The following is a 19,968-nucleotide window of genomic DNA, read 5'->3' as shown; positions in this document are numbered from 1 at the left end:
AAGCTAGCCCAGAAGAGACTTGATTTTAGATCATAAGAATTACTGAATTATTTTTAAATTTATGAAGTCACTGTTAAGCATTTACCAAGATGTGGTCTGACATTCTTCCTACCAGCATACTACTTGTTTTTCTTGTATTTGCTAGATCTTGTCAATACAAAAGACCTGATGTAGTCGAACATGGGATAAAATACTTCAATATCAAGAATCACTGTCTCCTCTGAAAATGCTAAGTGTCAATCCCAATGTAACCAAACCTTCTTTAGTTTACAGTTGTTTCTAATAAGGAAAGCATTGTGTACTGTGCACCCAGTGCCTATTTTATAGCTGGCTTTTACAAGCATCTTTGCAGTTTTTCCTTGTACCAAATATAAGGTGAAAGTTTGTAAAGCATTGGTAGTAAAATTCTATTAAGATTATCAAGAAGGGTTTAAAAATAGTTGAGTAGTTCTTTCTAAGCTTGGAATCTATGTCAATCATGTTTTCTTTGCCCTATTTAAATTATGAGACTTTTTTAATTGTAAGGACAAAATTTAGGCAGCTAAACAGTAAGGACAATGTACTGGGAGGTAAATGCAGAAAACATCTTGTTTTCTGAAGTTCTATTGCTTGGTTTTGGTTTGTTAAACTATTTACTAAATCTTTGTAAGCTGGCTTGCAAGTACACACAGATTTCCAAGCTGGACCAGCTCGGCTGAACTCTGGTGCTCGCCGTTCCTTCTTCTGTCGGATTAAGTGTAGCAGGACCACAGTCAAAGAGGAGAAGGAGTGTTTGCCCAACCCAAAGAAGAAAGGTATTCAAAGAGTGCAGATGAACTGGGGGCTTTCTCTCTTGAAATTTGTTTAAATTCTGAGTCACTAATGACTTTCTAGTTCCTACTGATCTCACCACGTAGCTGTAGAGCAGTGTAAATGTGAAGCAGGGACACCTTTTGAAAAACAGTCTAATTGTACTCTTTCTCCTCCTGGTGCCCTCCTGGAAAGAGGGAGGGAGGAACCTGAGGTACAGTGGCTCTGTAGGGGCATGTGCTCTCTTGTGGTCAAATTTGAGACGTCCCAGGGAAATATTTGAAAGAACTGGAGCAGATCAGAAGAATGAAACTAAATAACTTATGTCTTGAAGATAACTGAGTGACTAAAGCCTGCAAACTCTGCTATTTTGAAGGGAAAAAAGCAAGTAAACCAACTTTATTTTCTGATTTATTTTTTGTGTTGTGTGTATTTAAAAGTATGAATTTTCTTTTTTTCCCCCCTTTTCATAGTAAAGTTACTTTATTAGTGTAATTCCACTAATTTTCCCAGTAATTTTACTTTAGTTTAATTTTTGGTGTGCCCATAGAGCAGTATAATCTTGTCAAGTTTCCAGTGAAATTTTAAATTTCAATTTTAAAATGCAATTTCCAGCTTTTGTTTTAATACCTTAGTATTGATTTTTGCAAAGGTGTCCTGAAATTGTTTGATCCTGAAAAAATCCTCCTAATTCTGGGTTTCACTGTAAGCTTGTTACTCTTGAGATACACCACAAATTTTAAGAGGCCCGTGATTGTAAGTAAATAGAATTTGGTATCCCTCAGTGTGTCAGGTGAGACAAGACTTTACCTTCTGTACAAGTTTCTTGGAAAAGCAGTTTTGAGGGAAGGCCCCTGAGCAACTCTGACAAAATCATGGTGGGATACCTCAGTTTCTCATTTTGCAGAGTTGATCTGTAGTTTTTGTGACAGAGAGCAAAATCAAAGCTATGGAAAACATCCTGTTCAGCACAGAGATGTCAAGAATGCCTTGGCATTTTTTTTGAAAGACAGCTACTGTAGGACACATAATGTCAAACCCTCATGTTTATGAGGGTATTTGCATGTTATTTAGAGAGCAAAAAGGGATGAATGACAGTGTATGCTGGAATTTAAGGTATTTAAAAAATTTGCATTCCCATAAAACTTAAGAAACCTGAGATAAATAGAAAATAAGCTGGATTGCTTTGGGTTGTTGTTGACTGATTCTTTCAAGGACTGCAGTGAGCATATGTTGAGATCATTGTGCTCACTAAAGGTTAATTGATTTGGAAGCTACAGAGGGCCTCAGGTTAATTTTAATCCACAATCCATATGAAACCATGTAAAATCAGAGTGATCTGTGATTTTATTGCTTTCTTTTCTAACTTGTGTTTGAACTGCCAACACCCATAGCGCATCTTCCTAAATCTTACATAGGGTTAGAAGCTCTCTCTGCAGGTAAGCCCAAATTGAATAGAGCAAAATTAATTGAAAAATACTCTGTAAAATGATCTATAGCTTTGTACAGTTGGTTTAGGTAAGCATGAAATATAGTAGCTGGTCTCATGGCCAACAGAATAAAATAAGGAGTTTGATTTACTCTTTGAACAATAACTGCTTCTTATTTAATTTCTTTCTATTAGATCACAGAAAATACTGCACCATTCACTGTACTGGGTACTTGAAGAACTGGCCTCCTAATGAGGTGGGAGTAGAAGAGGAAAATGATGTAGAAAAGGACAGTAGTAACTTTAACTGTCTTGTTGCAATTGGGAGGTTACACCCTTATATTGTTCCACAAAAGAGTGGAGAAATAAAAGTCAAAGCGACAGAATTTGTTACACGATTTGCCATGGATGGAAAATTTGTTTATGTAGATCAGCGGTAAGCGTTTTGTTCTTTAATGAAGAGAAATGATACAACTGCTTCCATTTTCTGATACTCTGTCAAAACTGTAATTTCTTCAGCAGGGTAGAAGTTCTAATTTAAATTCTCAAAAATTCTAATTTTCAGAATGTTTTTCTGCTCTACACAAGAAGCAGTTAATTAATCTTAAACTGTGTGTACTTGGGCTTTGCTTTTTTTGTCAAATAATGCATAATGTGTAGAATTGTATGGTTCTATAGAAAATGGACTCATTTATTCATAAAGAAAAATCTCAAGTTAGAGCTTCATAGCTCTGCACATGACTGAAGTAATAAACATTTAACCAAAAGTTATTACTTCTGAGAGTCTTACCATTTGTAACAAGTACATTCTATCTGAATGAAGTACCAAATTATTTCATTTGGAGTGAGAACTAAATTCCCATTTTCTGTACTTTCTGAACCAGGCTTCTCTACGTTGTAAAGTAGTTACCACTTTGCATTTTGAATTTCATTATCACTGGAAATGTTACTGCTTTCAGTGTTCTTTTCTTTCAACTAAAATTGTCAGTTTAAAACTAATTCCTTTCAGTGGAAGAGCAAAAGTCAACCACTGAGCTTTTTATTGACTCTTATGTGTGACCAATACTGTGACTGGCTAAGGGGAAGCCACTAAACAGAAATATTTTGTGTGTACATGTGGTTTGCATGTTTAAACACTTACCTTCCCTTTGAATTGTCACTCACTGCAAAGGGATAATTTGCTGTGAAAAATATTTCTTGTTCTTTTAGAGCTGTACTAATGCTATATTTTTCCCCAAACACAAACACAGGCACCTGTTTGTTTAAATATTAATGTTCTGCTTTATCTGATACTGAAGCTTTGAATCCGCTGTAGTTCACGTTTTTATTTCTAACAGCGCAACAGCAATTTTAGGGTATCTGCCACAAGAGCTTCTAGGAACTTCTTGTTATGAGTACTGCCATCAAGATGATCACAATCACCTAGCTGAAAAACACAAAGAAGGTACTAAATAATTGGTCCTCCTAGACTACTTACAGCTATGTGTAACTGCAAGTGAAAACACTACAAACCCAAAGTACCCAACACTGCATTGCCCTTTGGGGTGTCTGTGTTAACACAAGCCTGTGCAAGGCTTGTAATAAAATCAGGGAGAAACTTGGGTTGTCTCCTGATGCAGGGCCTTGATTGTGGGGGAATCATGTCAGCACATCTGTCCAACCCTATGCTTCCATTCTTTGTAAGGAAGAGGAAGGAATCCTAAAGAGCAGATGTGTCTGATAACATAATTAAAGACACGAGTTGAAGCTCACCAAGTCATGAGTCTCCTAGTGATTTGCAGAAACTTAGTATTTGCTTTTTAATGTAAGATTTCTGACCCTGCTGAAACGACATAATTTGATTTAGAACACATCCCAGTTTGTTCTGGCATGTTATTCTATGCTTGGCCAACAGAAACATTTTGATTTTATGATGCTGTAAAACAGATATATTATTTCTAACTTTACCTTTCTAAGCTTAAATATGGTGATTTTAACTTTCCTTTTCCTATCTAGTGTTGCAGAATAAAGAAAAAGTATTTACAAATTCCTACAAATTTAGAGCGAAAGATGGGACTTTTGTTACTTTAAAGAGTCAGTGGTTTAGTTTCATGAATCCTTGGACCAAAGAGCTGGAGTACATTGTATCAAACAACACTGTGGTATTGTAAGTAATTTATATAACTCTCCATCTATTTTTTGTCATCATTACAGTTAGCACTAACAGAAAATAACCTGCTTGGAAAGCAGAACAAGCCTAGAAAACATCAACCCTGCACAAAAAGGGGCTGACAAAAAACCTGGACAAACATATTTTTGGTATTTACCAGCTATTTTTGTTTCAGGCCTAAGTTGTGGATTTGACTCTGAAAACTATGTTGTTTCCCATTTAGAAAATATGAGGTGAAAGAGTTTCTTGTTAAAGGAAGAAGGGAAGGATCTTTAAGAAAAATAGATTTGAATAAATGGAGCTGTCAAGTTAATTCTGCTTTTCCTTCTGGTCTTCCCAACCCTCTGTGTGTCAGCTGACCCAGCTCCAAGTGCTGCCCTACCCCCAGGTGTCAGAAGGTGGGGAAGCACAGTTGATAGATGGTGGAAATGCAGGGCAGGACAGAAAGATTCTCCCCAAATTGATTGCAAGGGTGGAGCCTTGGGGACAGTAAATGTGTGTGTTTAATTCTTCTTTTTATTTGTAGTTCTATTTCATTCTCTGTACCTTGCAGTGGAGCTGTAATTGGCTGCTGAGTGCTGCTGAGGATCTTTGCTAATGATTGGGGTTTTGAGTGGGGACAGAAGGATTTTATTTCCATTAAACAAAGTTGTCAAGGGGGCTTTTTGCCCATCCTGTATCTTGTTCATGCCTGAAGTTAACATCACCCACTCCTTTTTCCCATGTCCTTTTTCCCAAGAAGGCAGAGAAGAGCAGTTCAGACAGTCCGTGCTGGCCAGCAGCCCAAGGACACTTCTATGCCTGCCCTGGAGATGTGGGCATTTGCAGCTGTCTGCAGGAGGGGAGGAGGGCAACAGCTGCTGACACGAGGCAGCCACTGACCTGTGCTTGTTCCTGGTCACCTGATTGCCCTCTTAACAATAAAAATGACAGCCTTATTCCCTTCATGGGACACAGACAATCCTACTGGCTTTCTTTTCCACTTGGAGAGCAAGTGGAAATTAGCATTTCACCCACTGCTCAGAAACATTACAAGGAATTGAACATGGAAATATGTGAGGAATATCTTATATTTCCCAAGTTTGAGGATGTTAGCTTTGGTTCTGTGTAAAGTATTATTGAAATTAAACACAAATATATGCTGAATTTTGCTCTTGAAAAAAACCTGCTGACTTTTTGTGGTTTGTTTTGGATTTTTTTCATTCTGTAAATCTCAGAGGTCATAAAGAAGCAGCTGAAGAAGAGGTCCTCTACAGTTCTCAACCTGCAGAAGGCAAGTATCACTTCTCACAGTTATCACAGCTGCATCTCCTGATCAGTCAGTTTAGGTTTATCCAGTCCAGGGATTCTTTTATTCTAGGTTTTGTTCAAGGAAGGATTAATTTTTTTAAGGCTACTTCTTTTTCAGTGTCTAGTTACTTAACAGAGTCCTAATTGATATAATTCACAGAAATCTAAAAAGAAGTGTATATAACCTACTTTTAATTTCCAGCAGCTTTTGTTAGAGCTGGGGATTTGGTAGGATATTGTGCTGCTGCCACAGACCCTTATATTTTGCCAGACTTTCTGAACAGATCATGCTGAGTTTTTCTCTAATATACAGAGCAATACTGATACAGAACACATTTTGGTATTATTTTTCTGCTATGCATAGATTCTGCTTTCTGCATGCTGTTCTATCATCTTGCTGTCAAGGCTTTATATTTGCTTTTCAAAATGTTCTTTCAATAACTCATTTCAGTTGGTGAGAAATCCAAGGGATCTTTTAAATTCACGTTCTTTGCAATGTCTGTGAGAGACACTGGAGGTGGCAATGATTAAATATATTTCACTACTGAAGAACAACAGTGTTCACAAACAGATTATTCACTTTATATTGCAACACCTTCTGCTATGAATCAGTATTTAAAGAAATATAATTTCTGAATATATATATGAAGATATATACTTATATAGTGTATATAAATATATCTAGAACAAAAGCTGCTTTTAAATAAATCCTTAAGGTTTTGTTGGTTCTTTGTGTTTTTTATCTGCAGATGCTGTAAAACAGTCTTTAGTCAGTGTACCTGGAATGTCGTCTGGAACAGTTCTTGGTGCTGGAAGTATAGGCACGGAAATTGCAAATGAAATATTAGAATTACAAAGGTAATAAATGCATAACATCATCATTAGGCTTTTAAGTAGAGACGGGGATGAGGGATATGTGATGATGTGAGGGTTGCTCCAGTTTCACTTTTATTGTATTACATGTGTAACATTTTTCAGGTTGAGCAATAGCATTATGAGATATCATTATAATTAATGTCAATCTCATGCGTGGCAGAGCACATCACTGTGCTGGTGATTCAACAGAGAAAGAAAAATGTGCTCAAGGAATTGTGACCCATGGCCTTTTCTGATCTCTTCTCTGTTTTCTGCTACCAAAACTTGGAGCAGGATAATTTAGAATCTTCAAGAGAATTTAAGACATTATTGGTTCAAATTATCAGACTCATGCTTTGTCAATGGGGAGGTCTGTTGGGTTCTGCAACACACAGTCTGTTTGTCAGTGTTTGATTAATGTGACCTGGTAAATCAACTAAACATGTGCAATTTTAGGTTGCATTCTTCACCCTCTGGAGAGTTAAGTCCGTCACATCTCCTCAGAAAGTCACCTTCTCCAGCTTTAACTATAAACTGCAGTGATGTGAGTACACCCCTGCCTGTAAGAATCCCAAATGAAAAGGTTAATGTCAGCTGAAAACCTGTGTTGGAGCCAGACTGCCCTGATTTGTTTTTGTGCAAGAATATGTGCTTCTAATGTTTTTGAAGAGACTTTTTAAAAAATCTATGCTGTTTTGAAATGTTTAAAATTGTGACTTTGAAGGTATTTCATTACTCTTCTAAAAATGGCTAGTTATGCTAATCTAGTAGTGCTTATAAATCTACTAGTGCTTGTAACACCACAAACTGTAACTAACAGTTATTGCCCATAGCTATGGAATAATTAACCTATCTCTTACCTAAAGATGTTGTGTGTTTTGTATTGGACACTGCATGAGCAAACTTCTCCAACAGCTCTTCTTTGAATGCAAATTTCTTTCCTGTTAAAAACAGTTTACTTTTCTGCAATGCTCATTTCCTATGAAAAGAAAACACTATTCTGGTCTAGGAACTGCTTTGGCTTCCCCCTTTTTTACGAATGTTCTCCCCTGTGTTACCACAGGTCTTTTTCCTTAGAAGTTATTTGACTTATATATGCTGAATTCTCTAAATCATGTAATGTCTCATCATAAGGATAATTTCATCATATTCTTGAAGATATTTCTTGATTCTGGGCTTTGGTATCCCATTTGTTCCTAGAATACTTTTGGAAAGCATTTCACCCTTAATAATTTTTTTGTAGAATATACACAAGTCAGGCAATCCTAGGAATCTCACCTGCTAAATTACACATATGTGTTAAATAAAACAAGTCTCAGGGAAAAAAAATACTTTTTTTTTTTGGTTAAGGATGACTTCCATCTCTATTGCTATGATCAATATAGTTTAATGCATGTAGAACTGAGGAGGTATGAGGGGGTTTTAATCTCTTAACTGGAAGGTTTTGACAGTGACAAACATTAGGTCACTGGGAATTTGTAGCTTATGGTAGTAGATGTGGAAAGTGCAAATCAGTACATTTGGTGTTAGATTTATTTACTGAACACTGGCACTGCTTGAGGGTCTAACTCATCACTGTGAAGTACCTTTGACAGCTCTGTAAGTCACAGCTTTTATTTAAGCCAAGTGCAGTGCTCCATGAACTTCTAAAAATTTGTTTCTAAATGCAAAGTATCTGCCTGATGATGTATATTTTTCACTTTCTCTATTTAGTTCTTAATAATTTGACAACAATCTATGGTGTTTCTGTAATGTAATATTTGTGACTATATTTAATATCTAATTCTGTCTTTCTACTAATTCTGCTCTTTCAGGTGCCAAATAAAGAGTTGATTCAGTTATGTCCTTCAGAAACAGAAGCTCTAGAGAATTCAGAACAAACCCAGGGTGCTATTCCATTTCCCAGTAATGAACCTCTCCTCAGTAAGATTTATTTCATTTCTCTTGGGGATATTCTGGGAGCTGCAGGGGCTGACATTTCTGATCCATTTCTGAGTGCACCACGTTACAAATTTACACGTTTACACAATTTACATGTGTAAATTGTGAAGAGATTTGGCTGGCTAGCTGAAGATGAGAGCACTCTGAAAACAGAGGTGTTACTGCTGTAGGGCAAACAGCAAAATTTGATCAGTGAGGCAATCTCATGACAAAAAACAACATCTGTGACTAACATTACATTCTTCAACTTTTCATGAGGCACTTTGCTGTTCTCCAGGACAGAGATGGGGAGGGAAAAGTATTTCCATGTAATGTCAGGCAAGTTCTTGGAATTCGTGAATTATTGTCCTTTAGCACTTTACCTCTTTCTTAGCTGCAAGGTGGGAGTAGTTGATACAAAGACTGCCCAAAATCGTTCAGAAAGAATTTTTTTGTCTTTCCCTTGTTAGGTTTGTCTGGATACAGGATTCTCTGGCCCTGTAAGAGGAAAATGCCACTGCATTATGTTTAACATAAAAGGCAAAATGCTGTAAAAGCCATGTTTATGCTGTTCCTGTATTTCAGCTCTTAGAAACTTTCCCATCTCCTTTTTCTCCCTCATTTACCAGGGATTTATTTATTTATAACTTACAGCTTTCTTTGAGTTGAACTGTGAGCCTTTTCAAAAAAAATTTAAAAACCCATACCCTGACAACCCTAAACCAACCAACCAAAAAAGGAAAACACTGAAAAAGAAACACAAAGGAAAAAATGCTAATCCTCTAATAAGGGTTTGGGAAAAAATTATTAAAAACAACCCAATGAACACAGAACAAGGAGTGATGATTTTAAACCAAAAGGGAGTCGAGTTAGGGTTTTTTTAACATAGAAATATTTGCCTTGACTTCAGAGGCAGGCACTGCTTCAAACCAATTCTGTTTTGCAAGTTGCCATGTTCTCATGCTCCATAGTGTTCATAGCTGCTTCCAACTCCCTGTTTTAATCCCTGTGTAGGTGGCAATTCTCAGCTGGACTTCGATGCCATCTGTGAGAACGATGACACTGCAATGACAGCTCTGATGAATTACCTGGAGGCTGACGGGGGCCTGGGAGACCCTGCTGACCTCAGTGACATCCAGTGGGTTCTCTAGATCTGCTCCTGGGAGTGAGGAATGTCAAAAACCCTCATGCACAAGGACCCTGCATCCTCAGTACTGTATTGGAGTTTTGTAATGGTTCCTTTCAATTCAGACTTGCTGCCTCTGGATTTTTAAAGACTGAAGCCTTGTTCAGAGAGAGACATCTTCTGCTGCACCTACAGACAAATGCAATATTTTTTTTCATGATGAGGAAACCTTGAAGTTTTAATACTGAACCATCTGTAACTGGAATGCTTAAAACACATTAGTATATTTTTGCTAAGAAGCTTTAACCAAAAGGTACTGTACAATGTACAGGATTACTTTTTCTTAGTTGTAATACTTCAAACTTTTATTTATTGTTTTTGTTTCGAGTTGCAGAATATTGGTTATACATGTTACTTTCTGTAGAACCTACTGTACGTATATGGTTTGAGAATATTTGTAACTATTAAATTTAATTGAAATAACAATTTGCACACACTACAGTTGTAAAATAAGGTATTGTAATTCTCAGATGATGCAGTTTGTGATTCCTTGTTCTTCTCAGCAGTGCAATTCTTGCAGTCAAAGGTGAAAATGAAGCCTACAGTTCTGGGAACAAGGATTTTGGGGTTGGATCACCCTAATAAACAGAAGAGAATGTTTTGAGAAAAACACTCATTTTCCCAGTACACAAACATGAGAAGGGTATAAGAAAAGTGCAACAAACTCTTAATTACTGTTTTGTATTATTTGTAATGTATTATTAGGGAGGCAGTGCATAGAGCCAGAGAAAAATCACACTCTATTTGTAAAACAGCACTTTGGTCTTGTCCCAGGTTCTTTACTAACCAGAGAAGTTTGAGTGGATAGTCTTGGCTCCAGAGTGAGGCTTGCACTGTCTGTTGGTGAAAAAATGTTAAAATTCTAGAGCATCTTTTATGTTTTTGGAGAGACTGGGAGAATTTTCTACTGCTTAAGTGTATGACTTTTTGAAATCTCTCTGTACTATAGCTGTGTAAGTAAATGCTATGCAGGATCTTTTGGGAACAGCTTTTGCAAGGATTGTATCCCAGTTACAGCAAATGACTCGAGAACACGGCACTTTAGAGGTTGCATTAGAACAACATAGCACTAATATAGCAAGAGGATCTTTTTATCTCTGGTATTGAAGGTTGAAACCTTTTTTGTATAAATTATATATCATAAAATTACAGATTTTTTCATGTTTTCTTCATGTTTGGGGTTTTTTGTTTGTTTTGTATTTTTTTTTATTCAGGTAATGAAAGGAAAGCATTTGAAGGTATCTGATAGATGTGCATCATTTTAATACAGACATTTAAACACAGGTACAACCTAACCTCTCTCACTGCAGGTGAGGATGGCAGCCCGGGCTGGTGTTTTTAGGAAGGCTGGAGCTGGGAACAGATGGATGTGGCCGTCACTAGATGTCCTCCTTGTGCTGCTGGGGAGCCACCCTGTCCTCATGAGCACACGGTCTGGACATGCAGTGGCTTCCTCTGCTTGACAGAGCAGCTCTGTATCTTACACATAATATGACTCCTTCTGCAAACGATGCATTTTTAGTGATGGTGATTTGCTAGAATGGCCTCTTGGATTAATTTTTCTTTTTTAACTCTATAGACTTTTCTTTTGCATTTAATTTGGATGTCATTTGCTGCATTCAGATCTCTTTTTTACAGACATGGGGCCAAAATCATCAGTTCTCTTGCTTTATTAGAATAAACTTTTCTGCTTTTTCTGAATTTTGGGCTATATCATGGAGCAAAGTGGGAGAAATAAACAGGCACTTTCTAAGAACTGATAGAAATCTGTAAATGAAATTTGAGAATTTGAGATTCTGCCTTTGTAAAATGCGTTTTCTCTTTTCTATTTAGAACTAAATTCTAAATAAACCAGCAAGTATTGTAGCTCATAGATAAATTACTACATAAATAATTTAAAATTATACAGACTTTATTAGAACATTTTTTTTAACTGGATTAGTTCAGAAATGGGGCAGCTGTTGCTACTGCAGGAGCAGATTAATTCTTTCACAAGATTTATATAACTGTCTAGACTCAAAGCACTATTTTTGGATTCTTGGCTAATCCTAAAAAAAAACCAAAAAATGTAACTTTGATTCTTTTGCAGTCAATGACAAATATTGTGACTTTCAATTCATTTATTAGATTATCCCTTTACTATTTGTAAATTTTTTTCTGGCTTAAAGCAGCCTTTTCAAGAAAAAGTGTCACTTGTAAATATTTCTGGTGAAATGAATAGATATTTTTGAATACAATTGAGATAGTACGTGCTTATCTTTGTTTGTATAACAACGCAATTCTGGTAAGATACTGACAGTTTGTTCCTGGCATGGTGCAGGTAATGGTAGGATGTGGTTAAACCAGGTCAATAAATACTATTTTGATGCCCTGCTGTTAGTCTGCTGGCAATTCTGTCTAATACTGAACTGAAATATGAAATAGTTGTTCTTTCAGATCCCAGGCTCCTTCCCTAAAAACATAGAGCAGGGATGTGGCACTCCTGTGGATTTTGGTAGCTCAGTGTGGTGCTCCCCAGGCAGGGAGAGCCTGTAATCCAAGCTAATGTGCACCTTTGGAGATTCAAACAGGGCTTCAGAACACCCTTGTGCCCTCCAGGGATGAGCTCTGAAGGTGTCCACACATTAACCCTGAACTTCTCCGTTTGCTGCTGCAAGCACGAGGCCCGTGAGGAGCAGCTGAGGAGCTGGGAGTGCTCAGCTGGAGAACAGGAGGCTCAGGGGAGACCTCAGCACTTCAGCTCCTGGCTGGAGGTAGGTGCGGGTCAAGGACAAGAGGAACCGGCCTCAAGTGGTGCCAGGGGAGGTTTACATTGGATATTTTTGGGGCAGAAAAAGGGTTATTAAGCATTGGCTGCCCAGGGAAGTGATCACCATTCCTGGAGGTGTTTAAAAGATGTGCAGGTGTGGCACTGATGGACAGGGGATAGTGGTGGTCCTGGGTTATAGCTGGACTTGATCTCTGAGGTCTTTTTTGACCTGAACTGTTGTGTACCTATGAACATTTGTCACCTGATGTTCTAGGGGCAGGGAGGATCCTTTCTGTGCTTTTGGGATTCCCCTGTAGGGTATGGTCAAGTACAGTGCTGCAGCGTGGGTATAAAGCAGAGATTGACTCTGGGCTTCTTTCCTGTGGTGCTTTGTAGTTGTGGAATTTGCTGTGGATCTTACACTTCTTAGAATACTGGAAAGTTTGGTTTACTCACAAGCACAAAAGGCTAAAGTCATTTTAGTAATACTTTTAGCAGTGTTTCTGTTCATGATCCCAGAGTGGGACAGAGAAGAGAATACAGCACCTCAGCCTGCCTGATGTGTTAAAGGTAAGTTCACGTATGTGGGCACTGCACATAACTTATTATTCATTTGTTTTCACATCAAAACCATCAGAAATAATCACCCAATCTTTGGAAGTGGTAAAAGGTTTTGTGGGAAAGCTCTACCTTGGCTGTTGCTGCTGCAATGCTGACCCTGTCTGGTTGGTAACTTTTCTTCCCTGGCATTTGCAGATTCCAAGTGTATGTGACCCAACATCTTGTAATGTGTCCTACACCACTCAGGGAACCTTGGCATAATGGAGAGAAAGTCATATATAATTAATGGGCTCTTGGGTGACACTGTTAATGGGCAACAGAGAGGTTTATCAGGGTGTCCTGGAAGGTGCTGTAAGATGAGCAGCAGGACTCTCAACTCTTCAACAGCTCAGGTAACAGTCAATGCTTTTTAAGAAAAAAATCTGACTTCAAACATTTCATAAACCTTACAGACAGGGCTGTACTGCAGAGAAGGCAATACCACTGGGCCTTTAATATTTAGGAAGATACTTTCAGATGAGTGGATAGAAATTCTTGAGAGGAGTGGTTCCATCTTTAGACTTAATCTTGTCACAATAGGATAAGCATATTGATTTCTTAATTATACAATCATAGAAACTCCTGAGTTGGGATGGACCCATCAGGATCACGGAGTCCAACTCATGGCCCTGCACAGATACCCAAAAATTCCACCCTGTGCCTGAGAGTGTCGTCCAAACACTCCTGGAGCTCTGGCAGCCTTAGGGCTGTGACCATGCCCTGGGGAGCCTGTTCAGTGCTTGGCACCCTCTGAGGGAAGAACCTTTTCCTGATCTCCAGCCGGGCCCTGCCTGGGCCCAGCTCCATTCCCTGGGTCTTGTCACTGGTCACCAGAGAGAGAAGATCAGTGTCTGCCCCTCCTCTTCCCTTTATGCTTTAGATACATTTGACTTGCCAGGTCTTCAAGAAATTTTAAGATTTTTTTTTCTTCCATCTGCAAATGCAATTCCGGTATCAGATCCTGTTTTCATTATCACTGCAGAGAGGATAAATCCCTTATCAAACAAAAAGGCAGGTGAGTTTAGTGCTGTTTCAGCCAGCTGCAGTCAGCTTCTGAAGATTTGCTCTGAACAGCTCTGGGCTGCCCGTGCTTTGTTCTCCATGGAATTTGTGTTCCAGCCCCTCTGGAGTTCAGGATGCCCGCTCTGCTGGGGGCAGCAATGGGCTGGCTCCTAAGACAATTGCTGCAGGAAAAGCTGCTGCTCCTCCTTGGGGCTCTGCTGGTTTCATTTGCAGGTTTCTGTTTGATTTGTGGGTTGCTGCTTCTGGAGCTGGAGGAGCCAGCAGAGAGTTGTTTCTTATCTTCTGTCTCTGTGTTAGTCATGACCACCTAGGTCTTTATGACAGTGCTCCTTTATGAACCCCCAGCTATAGAACTTTTTAAATCACCACAGTTTGCAGGCCTGTCTTGCCTGTGGTTTATTACAATAATTTACTGCCTGCTCCTAGATTGTCTTTAGAAAAACCAGAACAGGTTTCTCAAAGTGTAACCTTTCCTTTCCTGCTTTTGATGAAGCAATAATTCAGAGTAATGGGAAGACAGTGGTCTGGAACACCCAATCTTTTCAGGCAGCTGTGCTATTGCCATGGTATGGATTCCTCCAGCTGAGCCTGATGTGATTCCCACTCCGGAGGTTTTCTCTTGCTCACATTTTACATAAAATATGCAGCATCTTCTGATTTGTAACACTGCTCTTTGTGATTTCCAGATCCACCCTGACACATCTCTGAGGTTCATGCTGGTTCATGCTCAGTGTTCCTGCTGGAGGGATTCCTGTAGCTAATTACATTTTCACCTTCATGGATACATGAAATTTTATGGAAAGCTTTCTTGTCCACTTGAAAAGGACTTAGAGTTTGCTTTTTCTTGATTTGCAGGGGCTAATTACACAACATTCCAGATCAAACACACAAGAGTGATCATCTGAAACTGGGCTCTTGAAAGAGTCCCAAGCGCTGGGGCAGACTGGTCACTTCTTAAATGGCCTTCTGCTTTTTGGGGGTTGAAACCAGAAACTTCAGGACAGAGAAAGTTTAGACCAGAAACTCTGCAGCAGAGCCAAGACAGGACAGCATCTCTTCCATCAGTTCAGCAGCAGGTTCAGGGTGCAGGGCTTTCCTTTGTGCTTTCAAACACTGTGGGAAGAGCCAGGGATGGGACAGCAGAGGTCAGAAGTTTGACTGTTTTGGGGGGTACAGTCTGGGAGCATTTTGTACATCAGCTGCTCTGGATTACGAATCTTTTTGGCACTGAATCTCTCCTGTCCTTTTTAGGAAGGGATTGGATGGGAATTTAAACATGAGGAGAAAGGTTCAGGTATGGATTTGACAGCTAGAAATTGTTTGTGCAGTGCTTTGTCCCTGGACTGAACATGGTGTCATACTGAAGCTGAAGGCCAAAAGAGTTTGCTGTGTTGAGTATTTAACAATCAGGATACTTCAGGGAGCTGAAAGCCAGGACAGCTTTGACAGCCCAGCTACAGTAGTTGGTCAGAAGAGCAAACATGTCCAAGACGACTCGGGCGGGGCGGGACGGCGGCAGGGGCTGCCCGGAGCCGGCGGAGGCGCGGCCGCCCCGGGAGGGCTCTGCGCGGTTCGGCCGCAGGTAGGGGAAGTTCTCCGGAGCCGCTCCGAGACCGCTCGGAGCCGAGTGCGGCAACTTCGTGTCCCGGCGGGATGAGCCCCGCCGTGCTCTGCCCCGGCGGCTCCTCCTCTGCCGCCGCCATGGCCCGGGGCCCCCCGGCAGCGGGGCCGGAGCCGGCCCGGGCCCGGGGACGGGAGCGCCGCGTGTGCCCGGAGCGAGGGAACGGGGGAGCTGCCGCGCCACATCCCGCCAGCCTCTGTCCCCCTGCGTGTCCCTGTCCCCGTGCCGTGTCCCAGTCCCTGTCCCCCTGCGTGTCCCTGTCCCCGTGCCGTGTCCCAGCCTCTGTCCCCCTGCGTGTCCCTGTCCCCGTGCCGTGTCCCAGCCTCTGTACCCCTGCGTGTCCCTACCCCGGTGTCGCCTCCCAGTGCTTTCGGCACTCCCGACCTTCTGTGCCTTGTTTCTGTGCTGGACCTGAGGGAACTTTTCGGGAAGTTTTGGCGGTCTCCGCTTTAATCTTTTCAGACTCTAGTAGGACTTCAGGCACTGGTGCTGTGGAACTGCAGTTATGAGTTTTATCTAGAGCTAACAGATGTGGTTTGATTTAAGGCCTGGGGTTCTTACATGCTGTAATTATTTTTTTCGAGGTCTGTTTCTGCTCCAGCCGTGGCTCCTAACAGCTGAGCTCGCTGTGCTTGCTCACACCGTGGCTGGGGTGCAGCTGGAGCTGTAAAAGGTGCTTTACACCTCCGTGGCTGTTCCGGGGGAAGGGAAGCTTTGGTGTTAAAGGCTTGGCTGTGGTGTAACACGTGTGTGCTCCCTCGTGTGAGTGAGGAGCACAGGAAGAGTTTCAGGCTGGGCTTGGCCGAGCCTGAGCCTGCGGAGGCTCTGCTGCCTCTCCTTACTGTGGCCCGAGCAGAGGCAGCGCCGTGTGTAGGCTCTGTGTGGATTGCACTGGCAGCACATTGAGCAATGCAAGTGTCGCTGCATTCCAAAACGTAAACAGCAGAAATGGGTCATGGAATGGCAATATTCTCCATGCTCACACCGTGGAGCTTTGGGGAGGAAGATGTCCTGGAGTGTCAGCTCACGGTTTATTGCCTCTATTAAGGGAGCAGCTGTATCCTGAGGATTTACATTTATGAAGGATGTAAGTAGAGGTTTCAGTAAAACTGGTGCTCTCAGTGAGGCAGCATGGCAGGCTGGTTTGAGAGGCATTCTGGAAAGTAGGAAAGCAGAAACCTGCTTCACCTCTGTGTTTCAAGTGCAGCAAAGATTTTGGCCTCTTAACTTCTTCACACCACTAAGAAATAAAGAGCCAGAGCACTCTCTGGATCAGTTTAGTCCCATCCCAGTGGAGTTTTGGATTTGGCACAGCTTCTTGAAAAGCTGTATCAGAGCTCAGCTGCTGGCAGTGACAGTGACTGTCAGTGGTGCTCACACATGAGGATTGATGTTCCCATACCAGGAGGGTGAAGTTGGTGTTTCTGTCCTCCCTGTAGGCAGTGGGAGCCCCACCTGTTTGCCTGGCTGTGAGGGGGGCCCTGAGGAGCAGGTTCCCTCTTTGGGAGCCCCTGTCCTGCCTTGAGCCCTGGGATTTCATCCATTTGCTGCCTCTGGGTGTAAGAGCTGTGCTGAGGAATGTTGAAGTTGGTTTGTCCTGTGCACGTGTGTGCAGCAGGCCCAGGTTGTGGATGACACTCGGTGAGTAACATTTCTGCTTGTCCCTGAAGGGCAGGGTGGAGTGCCTTGGAACCAGGGATGTCCCATGGGGCAGGGAACCGTGGGGAATTTAATCTTTTTACCTGCTTAGATGCCAGTCCTGTTTCCTTCTGGGCTGTGCTGCCAGTGCAGTGTGACATTGCAGGAAGGAGAGGGGCACCGCTGCAAGTGTCAGTGGAGGTGCTGGGGAGGCTTTGCCTGTGACCCGTGGCAACAGGAGGATAATTGTTAACATTCCTAAATGAGAGCCATTCCCAGGGGAGTGAGGTTCCCAGGTGGTGCTGCCGGCCTGTCTGGTGCCATTGGTCCCTGGTGATGAGCAGGACAAAGTGTGGTCACTGCTCGGTGGCCAGGTCCGGGTGGCCTGAGGACAGGCAGAGCTGTGAGTGATGAGGTGCTCGGTGCAGTGTCCTTGAGGAGGTTTTGTCTCTTTAATGCCTCCAAGTGGGAGTTCTCTGATGGTTCTTTCCCCACTTAAAGGAACACTTTCACTGAAGTGGAAATCCTTTCTCTGGAGAGCTTTGAAACCAGCGAAGGTTTAGCACTTTCTTGTCGGTGCTGGATTGCATCAAACCAGGCCTTTGGCTTGCTGAGCACAAGGGAGTTGCTGTAAACTCCTTTGAGGAACTGGCTGATTTTCTTTGTTGTGCTTTGTGTGTGTTTTTCTGGGAAGGTGGAGGGAGCACAGAGAGGGGACCAGATCCCAAGTCTGGTACAGATGTTCCAAAAACATATCCCTGGCTCCTGAGGTGGTTTAAAAGGGGTGATAAAACCCCAAAATGCCTCTGACTGGGGAGTCTGCTGTTTTGCAGTAGTTTTCGACAGAGATGTCAGAGCCCAAATATTAGGCAGGATTTAGGGGGATGATAAAACATCCTGTGGTGTTAGGGGTGGCCAGGAAAGCCCCTGTGCCACTTGCATGCCCTTCCTCAAGGAGGTGCTGGTAACTTTTGCCCCAGCTGCTAAATGGGGATGTGCAGGTTAGGTTGGTATATCTGAGACAGCTTCTTCTGGTAGTTACCTTGGTGATTGTCAGGGCTTCAAAGCAAAACTGAAGTTATGTGGCTGCTTTAAAGTGTGCAATTATGATCTGACCTATTTCCGCCTGGCCAAACCACATCTCTAAACGTACAAAAGCAAGGAACAGGTTTATTGGAAGGTTCAGGCAAGTTTTGTTGTGTTCACTCTTCTTGTGTGGAACGTGTGCATGCAGCTGTGCATTAAGGATACATAAAAACACTTAATACCTTCATAAATAAAACTACTTAATACCTTCCTGTACTTGTCTCTGTACATGTACTCTGTCTGTGCTGACAGAGCTGATACTGCTGGAGAGAGCTCCCCACTAGTGGTGCTGGCTGGGAGGAATTGTTTTTGGTGAGGTGAGGATGCTCCTGTTCCCTTCTGTGCCTCTGCATCATTAAGCAGTGCAAGTTGTGTCACGGAACAGCATCAGAGTCCATTCAGCAGTCTCTGGCTTGTGGTGTTTTAGGGAGGTAAGAATAACTAACCCAGTGACTTTAAGCAGCCCTCGGCATACATTTTGATAGTAATCCCTGTTCAAGCAGGCACAGTGTTGTAACTTCTGCATGAATAAAAAATGCCAAATTATACCTGTGCACAGAAGGCTCCAAGGTCAAGTGTGCTGATGCAAATGGTAGTTTGCACTTGCATCTCTCTTTGTAGGCTGTTCCCCTAAATATTAGTGGAAAACTGAAGGCTGAGACTTGAGCCAGCTGCTGCAGCATCTGAACTGCAGAGTGGAGAGCTCTGTGCTGCCAGACAGCTGTGGAATTGTGTCACAGATGGGAAATATCTGATAACCACTAGTGTGAATCAGCATCTTTTAAATCCAGCAGTTCTCATGGCTCCAAATGTGATGGATTTGGGAGAAGAACTTTGTGTTCTTGCTGTGTTACAGACACATAATAAGAGGAAATTAATAATGGTCTGCTCTTTGCTGCCTCATCTCAGACTGATCAGTTCTGAAGCAAAGCATAGGGAAAAACAGGGTGTATTCTATGTCAGTGTAGAATTAACCCCAGATAGTTCATGGGCACTGCAGTGGTTGTGAAGGGAGACACTGCACACACAGTTTATGGTTGGTAACAGAAAAATAACTGTAAAAAACCTGTAAAAGTATACAAACTGGCAAACAATCAACCTCCCAACTGCCTCATTCTCAAGTCTTTCCCTTGTTGTGCTCTGTTAGGGAGGACAGAAACAAGAACACACGTGCATTTACCCAGTCAGTGCCAGGATCTGTTTCAGGGATGAGGGAGGGCAGTTCCTTTCCTTGGTCCTTTGGGAAGCAGAGGGTTTGGGAAGAGGAGCTTTGCCCATGGCCTTGGGGGAGTCTCTGATGTCCCAGAGCCCCACAGAGCAATCCCCAGGATGATAAAAGGAGATGGCAAGCCAGGAAGAGGAGTGGACTGCAGAGCAGCGATGGTGCCCAGCAGAGGGGTGAGCATCCAGAGGGTCCCACCAGTCCGTCCCTACTGCCCAGGTTTGGGACGAGCAGGCTGGTGATTGTCCCTGTGTTTGCTCTGCAGGATGAGGAAGCCAACCCTGCCGAGGAGGAAGATGAGGAGGTGTGGGAAGATGGAGACAGCAGCCACCAAAGGCTGGGGAAGGCACAGGCTCGGGTAGGAGACGTTGCTTTCCAAGGAAAGGGACTTGTTTGTCCTGTTGGAATTCA

The 19,968-nt window shown here is 42.0% G+C and overlaps 1 protein-coding gene across 2 annotated transcripts in view; it reads left to right on the top strand.

Annotated features, from left to right (window-relative positions):
- The window catches only part of BMAL2 (basic helix-loop-helix ARNT like 2), a 31,207-nt gene extending 19,797 nt beyond the window's left edge, over positions 1-11,410 (top strand). Inside the window, exons 9-17 of one of the 2 annotated variants that reach the window (XM_063395491.1) lie at positions 663-794; positions 2,414-2,654; positions 3,556-3,662; positions 4,214-4,364; positions 5,585-5,640; positions 6,407-6,515; positions 6,969-7,056; positions 8,327-8,435; positions 9,447-11,410. In XM_063395491.1, coding sequence (XP_063251561.1) covers positions 663-794; positions 2,414-2,654; positions 3,556-3,662; positions 4,214-4,364; positions 5,585-5,640; positions 6,407-6,515; positions 6,969-7,056; positions 8,327-8,435; positions 9,447-9,583 — 1,130 coding nt within the window. In that variant the 3' untranslated portion in view covers positions 9,584-11,410. Of the gene's footprint in view, positions 1-650; positions 795-2,413; positions 2,655-3,555; positions 3,663-4,213; positions 4,365-5,584; positions 5,641-6,406; positions 6,516-6,968; positions 7,057-8,326; positions 8,436-9,446 lie in introns of both variants that reach the window. The other variant, XM_063395490.1, reaches the window with a different exon arrangement.
- The last annotated feature ends 8,558 nt before the right edge of the window (positions 11,411-19,968 follow it).

This window comes from Prinia subflava, chromosome 4 (assembly GCF_021018805.1).
Source record: "Prinia subflava isolate CZ2003 ecotype Zambia chromosome 4, Cam_Psub_1.2, whole genome shotgun sequence".
NCBI lineage: Eukaryota > Metazoa > Chordata > Aves > Passeriformes > Cisticolidae > Prinia > Prinia subflava.
Note: the sequence above shows the minus strand (reverse complement) of the source record. Positions and strands in the feature narration are given on the sequence as shown.